This window comes from Parasteatoda tepidariorum, chromosome 1 (genome assembly GCF_043381705.1).
Source record: "Parasteatoda tepidariorum isolate YZ-2023 chromosome 1, CAS_Ptep_4.0, whole genome shotgun sequence".
NCBI lineage: Eukaryota > Metazoa > Arthropoda > Arachnida > Araneae > Theridiidae > Parasteatoda > Parasteatoda tepidariorum.
In genome coordinates this window covers 106,677,963-106,693,570 of record NC_092204.1, presented here as the reverse complement: position 1 = coordinate 106,693,570, position 15,608 = coordinate 106,677,963, and the positions used below count along the sequence as shown (strand labels likewise).

At 27.9% G+C, this 15,608-nt stretch overlaps 1 protein-coding gene across 2 annotated transcripts in view; it reads left to right on the top strand.

Moving 5' to 3' along the window:
- The first annotated feature begins 408 nt into the window (after nt 1-408).
- The window catches only part of LOC107441830 (Fringe glycosyltransferase), a 34,795-nt gene continuing 19,595 nt past the window's right edge, over nt 409-15,608 (top strand). Inside the window, exon 1 of one of the 2 annotated variants that reach the window (XM_016055213.3) lies at nt 409-987. In XM_016055213.3, the coding sequence (XP_015910699.1) occupies nt 595-987 (393 nt within the window). In that variant the 5' untranslated portion in view covers nt 409-594. Of the gene's footprint in view, nt 988-14,367; nt 14,397-15,608 lie in introns of those variants that run through there. The other variant, XM_071184707.1, reaches the window with a different exon arrangement.

Here is a 15,608-nt window from a genome sequence, read left to right as displayed (position 1 = left end):
ATAAGTATAAAATAAAAATTTATTTTTAGAGTAAAAATAAAAATTTTATTAAATTCATTATTAAAAAAATTTTTATCTCAAAAATAGCTCATAAAATATATTTAATTATTTTTCATTTGATATATATTAATTATTATTATTTATATTAATAATCTTTGCAATTTACAAGTGGACTTCAATTCTCACATATATTTTAATTTATTTTGATCTTTATTCTCGCTTAACACCGATTTTTTAAAACTAATTTTTTAAATTATTTTTCCGTGTTTATAAATTAACATTATTTTCACTTCGCAATATTTCGACCATGGAGACAGAGTATCGCTTCAACATTCACGATTTTGACTGGAAAGAAACTTCTTTGTTGCAAAGTCGCCAAATCCGCCTACTCTTGGCATCTTCTCTGGCAACATTGTTCATATGTGTTATGGCAACCTGCTTAATGTTTTGAAGACTGTCAAAAAACTTTTTCTCCCCGTCTTCCGCGCTTTTCGAATGGCTGTGTTTGTTATTGAGTATGTTGTGTTACTTTCATTCGTTAAAAAGTGGTTAGATGATGTTAAATTATCATATTTCTTGCCATGATATTGACTTATGATGAGGTGTTATGTTCAAAATATATTTAAGTGGCTGTTAGTAGCTTTTCTTATCGTTTGCTACACTTTATTGGTTATTTTGTGGCAGGTCGACGTACCTCGTCATCAGGTGTCTGAGTGGTCAGACAACAAAGATGGCGCTATCATTCGGACGCATACCAAAACACGTGAATATATTCAAGAAAGAGCGCCTAGATCTCTTCAAAACTTGGAAGAAGAAACTCAAAAATTTAAAATAAATAATCTTGTTGTTCGTGCCATAAAAGAAACTCGTAACAATCAGACTACGAAACTTAACGATCTCTTCATTAGTGTAAAAACAACTAAAGCATTTCATCAGAGTAGAGTCAATATTATTTTAAAGACCTGGTTTGTTTTGGCTAGAGATCAAGTAAGTTATAATTTTAGTCATTATTTTTTAATTTGGGATAATATTTCCCCAAAGGGACCCTTTCTTTCTTAAATTAAATCCATATTCTCCGTTACTGAAGTGTGACACTGTAAAATTCATTAAAATTATCCACTGTGATTTATTTGAAAAATATTCAAAAGTATTTATATATAAGTTATTCTGATTAAATGTATCTTCAAACTCTTAAAATATGTGTTTAATCTGGTGAACGCTCTTAGAGATTCGTGGACCAGTAGCATACACAATGCACTTTAAAAAAAACATCCTCTATTTTTGTAATTATATTTATTTTTTGATTTTTTTAGCTTATTAATTGACATTTAAGCTATATATCTTTAACCAGGGTTATTCATGAATATAATTCGACAAAGTTCACAGTATTATCTCGGTGTGTTTTAAAAATATAAAATGTTCCATTACACCTATTTCTGTGCCCCCCCTCCCTCAAAAGTTGCCTTATAAGCAATGATTTAGAAGGTCACAATTGTCTATTTGTTGTGTGAGTGTATACACTGTTTACAAACAATGCTATTTTGCTTGGCACCTTACTGGTTGTTCATAACAGTGGCGCTAATGATGTGCGTCAATAAGTTCTTGCGGGCAAAAAGTTGTAAAAGTTCTGGCGCAATGAATGAATTAAAATATCGCAATTTGAAAAAACTCTGCAATAATTACATATATATATATATATATTAAAAAAAAAAAAACATTGTATATGTTGTTGCTTGGCGCCATTTTGGCTGATTTTATGCGCCAATACATTTTCCTTTGCAAAAAGTTCTAAACAGTTCAACCTGTTGTGATGAATGAATAAAACTTGGAAGTTGAAGAGGCAGTCTGCATCATGGGCAGAAAATAAATAATGCATAACCACTGTTTTCTTGTTAAACTTTATTAATTAAAATGAATTTATATAAGTTGCCTTTTTAATTTATTAAAAGGTTATTAATAAATAACAATCAGAAAAACTAAATGTGTTTGCATTTTAGTTAAGATAGTATATCTATAAGAGTATTGTTCAAATAATTTATAGCAGTAAATTTAACAGTTTATATTGGTTGCACTGAGAAGTTTTTTAATGCTTTGCTNCCTATTTCTGTGCCCCCCCCCCCTCCCTCAAAAGTTGCCTTATAGGCAATGATTTAGATTTAGCAGGTCACAATTGTCTAATTGTTGTGTGAGTGTATACACTGTTTACAAACAATGCTATTTTGCTTGGCACCTTACTGGTTGTTCATAACAGTGGCGCTAATGATGCGCGTCAATAAGTTCTTGCGGGGCAAAAAGTTGTAAAAGTTCTGTCGCAATGAATGAATTAAAATATCGCAATTTGAAAAAACTCTGCAATAATCATATATATATTAACATTGTATATGTAGTTGCACAAACATTGTATATGTAGTTGCTTGGCGCCATTTTGGCTGATTTTATGCGCCAATACATTTTCCTTTGCAAAAAGTTCTAAACAGTTCAACCTGTTGTGATGAATGAATAAAACTTGGAAGTTGAAGAGGCAGTCTGCATCATGGGCAGAAAATAAATAATGCATAACCACTGTTTTCTTGTTAAACTTTATTAATTAAAATGAATTTATATAAGTTGCCTTTTTAATTTATTAAAAGGTTATTAATAAATAACAATCAGAAAAACTAAATGTGTTTGCATTTTAGTTAAGATAGTATATCTATAACAGAATTGTTTAAATAATTTATAGCAGTAAATTTAACAGTTTATATTGGTTGCACTGAGAAGTTTTTTAATGCTTTGCTCTATAATTATTTTATGCATTTGATGTAGTGTATAGATATTTTGCTTTATAATTGTGATCATTTGATGCAATGTTTTAATTTAAATGCTTTGCTCTATAATTATAATATTTTATATTAGGACAAATTAATCGTAAAATCTTATCGATCACCTCTTAAGATTTAGGGCTGCATTTTAGGTTAGTTTAATTAAGTTATAGAAATTCAGGACTTCACTTGAGGATGATGAAAGAAAGTGTGCACCTGAAATATTAATGCCCAGAGAAATCAGGTTTCTTAAAAAAATCTGGAGAATCGATAATTTTTGGGAGAATGAAATTTTTATTGGCAGCTCATAACTTTTTTTAAACTCAAATATTCTTTTCATTTACTTAATATTTCAACGCTATTTTAAGATGGCTTTTTATCATTTGAGTAATTCCATCACTTCAGTGTAATTCTTAGACCAACTTTTTATAAAACTTTTTAAAAAAAGAAAGATACTCTTTATACAGCACTCTACCAGCACAAGAGCACCAATTTTCTTCAGATACTTTATTTGTTTAGCTAGTAAATTTATATAATAATTAATCTAAATTTTATATATAATGCTTCAATTAAAGTTATATAGTTTTTACCTATTTTTTTAATGAGTTTTATTATAATAAATTATTATTAATATTCCCTAATATTTTACTTTTTAATATAGTTTTTAAAACATATGCTGTTAAAATATTTTGACAATTTTAGCATTGGTTTAAAAACTGGGTAAATCAAATAAATACTATATAAATTTTTTCATTAAGAATCTAATTAAACATAAAACCTTACCCAAAAGAAATAATCTTAAATCAGTTGTCAATTGAATACAAAGGTGGTTTTCTTTAGTAGAAACGTTTTGATCAAAAACTTAATAAAATTATAACATTGCAAAAATAAACACTTTGCAAATAATAAAATTTTTTTTAATCATCTTGCAATATTTCATTAAATCTCAATAAATCTAATATTTTCAGTAATCATTGTATCAATTAGCCGCTGTGTACTGCCCTATAGGACCGGAAATCGGCATAGCGTATGTTATAATGGTTTAAAAACAAATAATTTTTTCAGTTATTCGAAAACATAGAGTTTTAGTAAAGGAAATAAAAAAATGTGAGGTTGCTAAATAAATAGAAGCAATTGTGACTAGAATGATAGAAAAACAAAATGGTATAAGAGCATTTAAACACAATAAATAGATTGAAAGAAAGTTCTTGCAACATCACAAATGATTTTCACTCTTCCTTCAATTAGCGATTATTTGTTGTCAAGATTTACCATATAATTTTGGGTGCTCTATAGCAAACATTTGCAATCTGTAAATTTTGATTTTATTTTTAGTCCTTTTCATTATTTTATTATTTAGGAAGATTAAAAAAAGGAATTGAAAAATGTCTTCTTTGAAGGGTTTCAGAGATGTTTTGAACAGTTTTGAGCACAAAAGATTTCTAAAGAATATTTTCTCAAAATATTATAAATTGAATTAACATCTAAACTTAGTATTATGCTAAGATACACTTTTATAGATTTAATCTGGAGAAACAGTTTTAGATAAATTTTTTGTTTAGTTTGAATTTGCTTTTAAACAGATGTTAAAGAGTTTTTGAAATGAATAATCAGATTTTTTGAATGAATGAATGAAAAATCTAATCATGATGACTTTATTTATTACGCTTTCCATAAATTTGCTTAGAAAAGACACGAAAAACAGCAATAAAGCACGATTCCCCCAATGCAATGTTAATTTAGGAAAATATATCATTTTGTAGATGATTTAATATTTATCAGTAAAACTTGCATGCAACAGATTGCACTGGGAAATTTTTTCTTGCTGCATTGATGCAAGTAGTTTGATCATGTGGGGATTTCATTGTTTTGTTCAAAAAACTGTTGAGTTTTTTTTTTTTTTCACAATGGTATTTTTAGTTTAGTTTATTTTTGTCTGCATTTATACTTTTATAAGTAACTTATACACTTGTCTGAACCTTTGAAAGTAATAGTTAAGGCAAAAAACTTACGTCTAATTTATCACATAAACTGATATCGCTTTCTTCCTACCACGTCCTACTTACCAGAGAAGTGAGGATGCTCAGAAGTGAATGAATTTGTGAGTGAGTTTTAAATTTAATTCTGCTTTAGACGAAATTATTAAATTGCATTAAAACTGTAGCCTGTAGAAAAAAACCAATCGCAAAGTTGATATCGGTGATGCGAAAGTATCTAAGATTTGCTTTTAAAAAAATCACTCAAAAAGTGGTCGAAATTTTGATTACGATTGTGGGAGTCCAAATAGGTATAAATTTCTATTGTCATCTGATACAATGCTGTTGTTAAAATCTGAGCACTGTAACAAGTCGAATAGTGGTTGAAATTTGAGTTTCAATGTTTGATAGAACAAATTAATGAAAAACTGAAATAAAAAATATGGTTTAAGTAATTAAAAGTTATTTAAGATATAAAGTTGTCAAAATGGTCTGACCTGTCTTTAAAAGAAATGAAATGGATTAACGGGATTTAAATTAAAATAGGTCTATTCAAAACTTATTTTACTTTAGAAACGTTCTCATATTATTTTATGATAAAAACGAAGTATTTTATTCTAAAAATAGTCGAACACTTTACAAAATTCTTTTTTAAAATGGAATCAATGACTTCATCAATAAGTGATCTCAGAAGTCTAGAGAGTCTTTCCACAAAACCACTAAAATGTCACTAAGAATTAGGATTCACGAACCTTCAACAAAAGTCTTCTGGAATGTCTAACAGGCAACGTCTTCAGCATGAAAATTATTACTTTTAAATTTAATAATATTATATTTTGTCCCACCAATGAATAAAGGAGGCCGTTCAAATGTTATGTATAAGCAAATCGCAACCCTCCTCTCATGATTACATAAGGAAGTCGATATACCCTTTTGCTTTAACACTGTTGTAATAACCTTATTCTTATTAAGTTAACTAAATTGAAACTTTCATTATTTACTAAAATTAATAATAGGTTGCGAATTTTTAAAAGAGCATATGTTATGTTTGATAAATTTTTTAAGAATGTTTTGAACTAATTTATTTATTAAAATGATTCTATGTTTATGAATTTTTTTTTAAAATTTTATTTAACGAGGTAGTATGATAAGATTAGAAATAGCAATTGCAAATATAATTAAAAAGGAACAAGGTATAGCTGATATAGTATTTAATAAATTTCTATAAATATTAAAACAAAAATTTTATTTCTTCTTGTTTTTTTTTTTTTTTTTTTTTTTTTTTTTTTTTTTTTTGTTTTTTTGCAATTTTTTATGTATAAAAAACACGTCAATCGGTGATCAAAACATATCATTAAGATATTATTTTATATTAAGATTTATTTTTCAGGATATTATTACTAGGTTCAATGAGATACCAATTGGGTTATAGTGTAAAGCTTTTTGTCTGTTAGATAAAATTAACTAAAATACAAATTTCTTACTGTGGAAAAAAAAGACAACCCTTAGACAACTATTAACAGTTTCCGGATCTTTTATTCAAGTGACTTTTAGACCCATTTGGGGCAATAGAAATATAGTTTAGTGCTCTTAAGATATTTTACCAGACAACGTATAACGCAGTTGATGGGGTTTAAATTATAGAGAAGGCCAACTCTATCCTTACTCTATTTCCAGAACAAATTTTTATTTAGCTTTCTGAACTTAATAGATTTCCACCAATGAAAAGATCAGTTCTGTTAAGACTTGAATTTGCTGTCATTTATCTCCTAAGAAAGAGGATAACGGGAATACTTACTGTATTTAAGAATGATTTTTAAGGTCACGATTTTTAATGCTGAAGCAAAATGATATAAATTTGCTTTGCTGAAATATTTTATTTTTCTCTAATGTGCTGCTTAATAATGGTGTAATTTTGCTTTGCTTTAATAATAAATAGATAAATAAAATTACTATTTTGATTCTTACAAATTTTTCTTCAATTGAGTAGCGGTTCCCAATTTTTTTTTTCAGCTATGGGACCCTAAATGATCAAACTTCTTTCAGTCGATACCCGACCATATGTATAAAGTTTATAAAGATAGTTGTAAACGTATAAACCAAAAAAAAAAAAAAAANAAAAAAAAAAAAAAAAAAAAAAAAGAAATTTAATTTTGAAAATAGTTAATTAGAGGAATGAAAAATTTATTTTTTTTCATCTTATTTCTCTTAAAACCCTAGATTTTATGTCCCACATTTAAATTCGCTGTCCAGGAGCTATATCTAGTCTTGCGAAATTAATTTTTAACCACTTCATAACATAAAATTTTTCAGTAGACTAATTTAACTAATTTCAATGGACTTAAAGAAAGAATATAAAATAATGTTTGAATTTAATAAAGTGAAGAAAGGTACTAATAAAAGTCGTAAGATTTCAAATGTTATCCCCTTTCAAAAATTTTTTAAAAAAAGGTTTTGTAATCAAGACAAGTTTAAAACAAATGTACGAGCTGTTCGATGATTCTTAAAATTAACGATGTAAGTAAAGTGTACGGACAGTTAAATAGTATTAAGATTAATTTTTCAATAGAGAAAATCGAAAATTCGCCATGATTATACTAATAATATAATTGTAATTTTATTTGACAAAATACAAAATTTGAACCACTAGTTTTTAAGAAATCGAATTTTAAAAGCACGACTTTTTAATATTATATTTTTGTTTAAATGATGTAAGAAGTTTTATACTTTATAAATCAATAATTTTCGACTAATAATAATAAAATGAATAAAATTTTTTTTTTGCATGGAATTATCTTTAAATAAATGAATTTTGCAATAATGTGAGAAAAAAATTTCAATATGCTTTGAAAATTCTCCGGGTATGGTGAAATCCGCAAAAAAGTAAAATTAACATTAAGGGGTCCAAACTTATCATTATAGACAAAAATTTTCTTATAGACTTAACATTTTAAGCAAATTAACATTAAGGGCTCTCCTGATCGAACTATTGGGATCATATTTCCCTGATTTACGGCTACAGTTTGGGTGTCAGAAATCCAAATCTGTCGAAAGGAAGGCATGCTTTTTCAGAAAAAGTTCGTTTATGTGTCTGATTTCGTAACTTAAAATATCGCCTGCAATTTGAGACCGCCTACTCGAAGCATTAGAAATGAGTTCTATAACATGAAGATCAATTGAGAAAAATGTTTTTTTTCTTTTCTTTCTTTGGTGGTCCTCTTTTAGAAAGGGAACCCTTGTAATGAATGTAGCATTCTCATTTCTTTCATTTACATCTTTTACTATTTAGGACTTGAAATGGCCCTAAAAGCCATTATCATTCTTAACTATGCAGTTACCGAATTCATTTTAAGTTTGAGGATTATATGTAATTATATACCATTAAAAAGTTAACGCAGGTTATTAAGTCCAAAATAGTTATTATTCCCTGGGAGTTATTTTAGTAAATACAAAAAGGCCTGATTAACATACATGATGCAGCTGCAGAAAATGAATTTTTTTTTTTAAATTATCAAAACGGGATGTTAGTTAAGACTCGATTCCATGCATTAAAATGGTAATATGATTAGTTTTGAGCACGAAACTCTAAGAAAAATGTGATAGGCCATTCTTTTTGAGTAAATATCCCCCCCCCCTCTTTAATTTTTCAATGGGATGGACTGTACACGATCAGAGAAAATCAATTTGCAAGAAGTGTGTAAATTCCACGAAAAGCACGATGGATTTTTCTTTCTTGATCAATGAGCGAAATTCGTCGATAAAAAATATACATGTACATTTTTCAAATGGTACAGTGCTAGGAGCAAAGCTGTGGAGCTGGGAATTGAAATAAATTTTGTTGAAGTCAGAAAAATTTTCTCGGTTAGCAATTATATTAAATTCTAGATTAAAAGGAGCAAAGTTTTTTTTCTTTCTTTTATAAATATGTTGAACAAATATTTATAATTGATTTGTGAACTAAAATATTATTCGATTGCTTACAAGCTTAATAAATCACATTTAACTTTTTTATTATACCTATAATTGATTAAAATTTTTTAAAAGAAATACAGAATTATTAAAACTATTGAAGTGTTGATATTAATAAATTATTTATCAGTTGTCTTTTAATTCATAAATTCCAAAACTGAATTTAGTAATCAAGCTCATTTGTAATAGTTTCTTTGTTTATGAATAAAAGTTTTTGTCCAGTCGGAATAGGACTTATTAGGAGAGTCCGGATTTGAAGTCGAGCATTTCAACAATCGATTCCACAGAGACCTAATTCAAGTCACTGTCGAATTATGAAACATGTAATAAACAATATATATATATATATATATATACACAGGGCTGATAGTACTCCGGAAAAAAATCCTTATTTCCGGATATTTTGCTAACCGCAATCCGGGAGTTTCCGGAGATCGAAGGTTCAGATGTTTCAAAAAATCATTGATCACAAAAGTTTTCGGAAATCAAATTTTCAAAAGGTGGAACTTGAAAACACAGTTTATTTTATTTGTTTGTTAGGAGAGCTACTTTATAAGTTTATGTTCAAGATTAATATTCATTTTTTATCAGTAAATAATTATTATAATCATAAACTTTAGAAAGAAAGACATATTTGTAACTTTCAATTACTTCTCCAGGTCATCATAGGTATGTGTAAAATTTAAAATACATTTTAAGTAAACTAAGAAAGATTGAGAAAAAGGAAAAAACCTTGTTTAAATTTTTTTCTAATTTTTCGTTTAAATTTTTTTTTTTTTTTCTACTTCTCTTTCATCTTTTTTTCTTTTAATAAATTTTTCTTTTAANATGTTTATATATATATATATATATATATATATTATTAAGATGTTATCTAGATTTTTTTTTTTAAATAAATTTATTCTAAGATTCAAGTCAAGTGGGATAACAAGTCAGCGAAACATACTAAGACGACTGTCCGTTGTGAAAACAAGAGCAGTGAATAAATGCGTAAATAAATAAAATAAAAAAAAAAGTTTAAAAATCTTTAATTACTGGAATGGCAATGAGGATATTTTATTTTTTAATTATTGAGGAATCAAATTTTCTTATAGATCAAAAAAAAAAAAATCTAGAAGATTGCAAAAAGGAAAGAGGTTAATTACCCAGTTATCAAAAAGCAACCCAAGGATTTTTTTTTAATGTTAATTATTCCCATGAGCGAATTTTTTTACTTTTAATTTTAGGATAATATTACATTCTTTTCTCAGTAATTTGATTCTAGTGACTCGCCTCACATTTGGCTCATATTAGCTATGGAATAAAGATAGATATTATTTTAGAATATTTGTAAGTCATAAAAAAAAAAACTGTCTTTTATTTTTGACATCGTCACTTACAGCCAGAGAAGACAGGCGTCTTAACAGTTGATCCAGACAAGGACCTTCACAAAACACACCCTAGAATGAATCAGTTTATTTATCAAGCCTGATGCACCAACAAGTCATTTGGCAGCTACCATAAGAGGTTATAAATATAACCAGATCATTTCAAATGAAAAAAAAACATAAATAACGATTGTTGGCAATTACGTAGGGGCCAGCGTGTGATTTGATCATTAATTTTCAAGCCACACCGAATTAGAAGAAGCTGTAGCGGGGGGAATACGGTAGCAACAAGTAGTCTGGGACTTCTTTTTAATCTATGCCCTCAAGTGAAATACCAGTGTAATGAAGGCGCTATCCGGTTCTGGAAATTTTGCTCCCTTTAATTTTACTATTTTATTTTCTTTATTAATAAATTCGTGGAAGGCTGAGTGAAAAGTTGACCTCTGGACCAGTTTTTGAGAAAATTGGCTTAAAAAAATGTTTTCTATTTCAATTAGTATTTTGAGAATCAAGCTCGGTAAGATAGCCTTATTTAGAAAGTAGTTTTGAATTATGCACTTGCGTTTGTTAAAACATAAGAGGAAGTTTCTACAAGAGTGTGGTGAAATAGAATGTTATACAGCAGGTTTCAAAGTAATTGAAATATTAATCAGAATTTTTTGTTATACTTTAATATTAGGATATTTTATTTTTCGTCAATAACTGCAAAGGAACTCACATTGTAATTAAGGAAGAAGTAATTCTTATTTGAATATAATTTGTACTGCTTTGGTACTCATTTATTTTGCAAAGTACAAAAGAGAAGTAGTACAAAAAGGTTTACAAATTTAGTTTGCGAGGTTGTCTAGAGGCGCGCAATGCTTTTGAGTGAAGGGCTACTTGCATAGCAGGTTGACTAATGAAGGTACACACGTATATTTAGTGACGTTGGCGGAAAATATGATAATTTTTATATAAACAATAGTGTTCTGAGCACTAAATTTTTTTTTTTTTTATCAAAAAGATAAGTAGTATATTTGCTAAAAATGAAATACTTTTAATTATTAGAATTCATTCAAAAATTTAAAAAAAATGATACTTATTTTTGAATTTTTTCCCAATTTCATCAATAATTGATTAATTAAAAATTATATGTATAAATATCGGGGGGCGGTGGAGAAAATATAAGTTCTAAAAAAAAAAACTGAAGTGCTCACATAATATAAGTGTCAAAAAATACATATGTACTATCCGTAAACTAATAGGTCGTTGGTTTTTATAAACAAATAACAAATTTATTTTTACGAAACAATTACAAAAATCCAAAATGAAACATTGAACACACGAGAGGTTCGAATGCTTCGAAAGACAAACTACTACATTTACAATTTCTTTTTAACTAGAGGGCGTTGCTCGCTACAACAGAAGAAGCTCAAACAACATATATATATAATATTAATTAAAGAAAATGTATGGGGTTCAAACAAAAATTAAAACAAATCCATTATAGTACTAAATAAGATTCTAATTTAGTATTGAATTATATCAGACATAATTTATATTTCTTGAATTATAAAAGGTTGTATGAAATTTAAATTAGAAACTTTTTTTTTTCTTTCTAAAAACATCACCTAAGTTACGAAAAATTTATAATAAAATAAATTACATACTGCGAGCAGTTTAAAAATTCGCGTTTTACTCCAATTTATTAAATTTTTCAGGTTTCAATAACATTGTATTATAAATTCGACATTCTAAATGCCACTTACAAATGCATGACGCTAACTGCTGAAAAAAAAAAAAAAANAAAAAAAAAAAAAAAAAAAAAAAAAAAAAAAAAAAAAAAAACGACGGAAAAAGTAACATAAGTGTACAAAGAAATGTGCATCTATAAATTGTATCAAAAAGGGATTATTTGAAGAAACTCACCTGTCGTAGTAACATCGTATTTAAAGTATCGGAATCGTCAGAATCAAGTGGGGAAAAATCAATAATTTTTTAATAAAAGCTTACATTTACGATGAAATTAGCACAAATAAAGCACATCACTAAGTAATTATTTAAATGCATAATTTAAAATTCGCATGTTGTAATAAAAAATCTGAATTTTTAAAACCACGTGGGAAGAAATGGCAAAAACTGTTGAAAAAATGATAGAAAAATAACGGGAAAAGAAGCACGTCAAAAATGTGCGAATTGAAACTCTCGTGTCGTAAAGATAAATCGTAGTAAAAATATGGGATTTTCAAAATCTCATGATAAGCGTAGCAATAGCTGTATTAAAAAAAAGAAAGAAAAAAAATCATTTTTATTTACGATGAATAAATTAAATGCGCGATTTATAACTCACGAGTCGTCATATTGAAACTATCAGAATTTTAAAAAACACATGGATGTTGGTAATTATGAATTTCAAAAAAAAAGGGGGGGGGAACAAACAAACCCGAATCGTTACTTGGATTAGAGACGGGATCGGCAAAAATATAGCAAAACGAAAAGTGTTTACTCAAATTCGAAATATCGTATTAAAAATATCTGAATTTTTTTAAAACCACGAGGAATTTCATAGTAATAATCGTTGAAAAGACCGCATCAAAAAGTGATAACTCAAATGTGCAATTCAAAATGTTCCAGTTTTATTTTATTTGAAAAAAAGAAAGAAAAAGAAATGTGTTTAGAATTTTCCGTCGGCCGCACATCAACAGTCGGTGGGCCGTCCACAGGTTGTGCACCCCTATAAAAAACCATAGATTTACCGAATATTTTTGCGTCCACTTATGCAAATTCATATTTTTCAACACCCTCCCTCCTCTCAAAATAAATTTCTAATGTTCAATTTGTTTAATATCTCTGTGTAATTTTTTTTTTGTTTTGTTCGTAAAATTATTGAAACTGTTCCGCTATTGATTTTAATTTAAAAAAAAAAATTAAAATCCGTATTTTTTTAAAAAAAAAAGGAAAAAAGTCATCTAAAGACTAATGTATTTGCATGAAATTATATTCAACTCGCAGAGATGTTGCTTCAATATTTTAACTCAGACTTTTATGCAATGCAGTCTATAAATATATTACCTTGTGATTTTGAGAAAATGTATTTCATAATAAATTAAAACCAATGCTTTTGTAAGTTAACACATTTTTTTGCGAACAGATAGCAGGCAGTTGAAATAGTTCATTTCAATACAAAAATAAATCATTTGTCACTTTCTTTGATTTTCGTGACTGCTCTAATATAGTCACTATTTTAATATTTTCGCGATTTTTAAAAACTCTTGATTTAGCAGATACCCTGTTATGTTGCTTCTTATAACATTTTTTCGTTATCTTTTTAACGCATAATTCCAATTTTTCTTGAAGAACACATGAATTTTTATTTCTATGTAAATAACAAGTATGAAACAGGTTTCTGTTTAAGCATCACTTAAGCAAGTAAGAGGGGATTGCAATGCGTTTATTTTTGCAGTCCAAGGGGGGAAGAAGATAATGGACAATGCTTACTCTAATTTTATTATTTTTTTTAAAATGATTTTTAGAGATCAAGAGTTTTGACTAAATAATGAAATCACTGAAGATTCCTGAAGAAGATTTTACTCAAAATTAGGTGAAAGGAATGAAAACGCAAATTTTGTTACATTTTTTACTTGAATGTCATTCTAAAGATAGATTAATATAGTAAAATCAAAGTTCAAGCCGAAAATAGAGGGGTTGTTTTGACTTTCTTACGTTAGCATAGTTGAAGGTTAGTGATTTGCTAAAAAGGTTCGTGATTGTTTTATTCACAAGGTCGATTCAATCTACGTTTCTTGTAAGAAAATTCTTTTTTAAGTTTTAACTTCTGAAATTCTTAAAATCTCTACCATCGCGTGCGTGCATCAATCGGTTAGAGAAGGGGGGGGGGGGGCCAATTTTTTTCTTGACACATAGTAGTGGTTGCTGAAAGTATGCCGACATGAGATTTTCGCAATCTGCCAGCTGTCGCATGTGTCATCCATTCCAATTCAACATGGCGCGCTAAGCTTTCATTATGATCCATTCTTCTTGAGGGGTGGGGGGAAGAAGGGAAAGTATTAGGAGGGAGAGAAAGAAAAAAATGTAGGAATGTACAGAAGAATCGTCTTACAATTTTTTTTTTTTTATTTGAGGGTGAAAAAAATATATAATGATGGTGACCTTTCTTTGCAGTGAATTCATTTTTATGGAGAAGTTTTTCATGACTACACAGTTGAATAAAAAGCGGATTTAGTCGGTAATCTGCAGTAGGAATGGAATAAAATAAGTTGCACGTTAAGGACCGAAAAAAGAAAGTAGGAAGATGGGAATTTGGAATCTGAGAATTGATGTATACGTGTTTTATAAGCAAATAAGCAATAAAAAAAAATTTAAAAACAAAAATCGGAAATAAAATAGCTTTAATAAGTAATCCTTCCCCCTTGAAATAGGCAGGGAACAAATCAATAAAGTGATTAAGTTGATTACAATGTGTTGATACTTTATTTTGCGACTTTATCATTGTTACAATTTTTGATTATTATTTCGTACTTTTCCATTTCGCCGGTGAAATTAGACTCAGTTTTTTTAATTTATTAATTTAAAAAAAAAAAAATGACCGTCAAAACAAAAAAGTTTCATTTATTTGCTCTTGTTGAGGTTACATTGGCGACTTTATCGCCTGCGCTGTTGAAAAATTGATTTTATTTTATTACTCTCTTGAAAACATGATTTGGTTTTTATATAATATTGAAAATGTAAGAATAATGGATAGAGGTATTATAACTTTGAATGTTACAGAAATATATTGAAATGTCAAGATTGGGGGCAAAACAATGAATGGTGGCCCTGAAATACTATTCTGTTTCTGCAGGGTGGAATTCTTAGTATCCCATTCAGATTTTTGCCGAAATTTTTTAAATTATATACTTATCTCTATTTTTTTTTTATTGTTAGTCTGAAACATGTATTTAATTAAAAATTTATTTTAAAATTGTAATTTTCTAATTTTAATTAAAATTTAAAAGTTTTTGAATGTTATTTGCTAAAATTAAATCTTCTAAAAAAAATAATAATTCACTGGCCTCAAAAATGTGGGGCCCTGGGAAATGAAGTTTTAAAATGTTTAGCTCTAGGCAATGGGGCCTAGGGTCCAGAAGTATGGGGTCCTGGGATTGTAGTGTGTTTATGACAGTTCTGGGAATATAATTTGATGTTAGCTATAAAAAGTGTGAAATGTCATTTCATAGAGTGATTGACTTCCCGAATATGTAATTAATTTATCATTTTTATTTATTTTTAAATGCTGAAATTATTTATTTAGAAATTTTTTCCTATCCATGTACAGTCCGCAAAAAAAAAAAAAAAAGATATCACCCTGAATAACTCACGAACTAAGTGTCAATCTTAATGGTTCCTGGGGGTGACCTCAAATATGCGAATTAATTAGTGCTAAAAATTAATTAAGTTACGAAATCAGACACAAAAACGTACTTTCTCTGAATAAACATTTATTTTTTTTTTTTTAC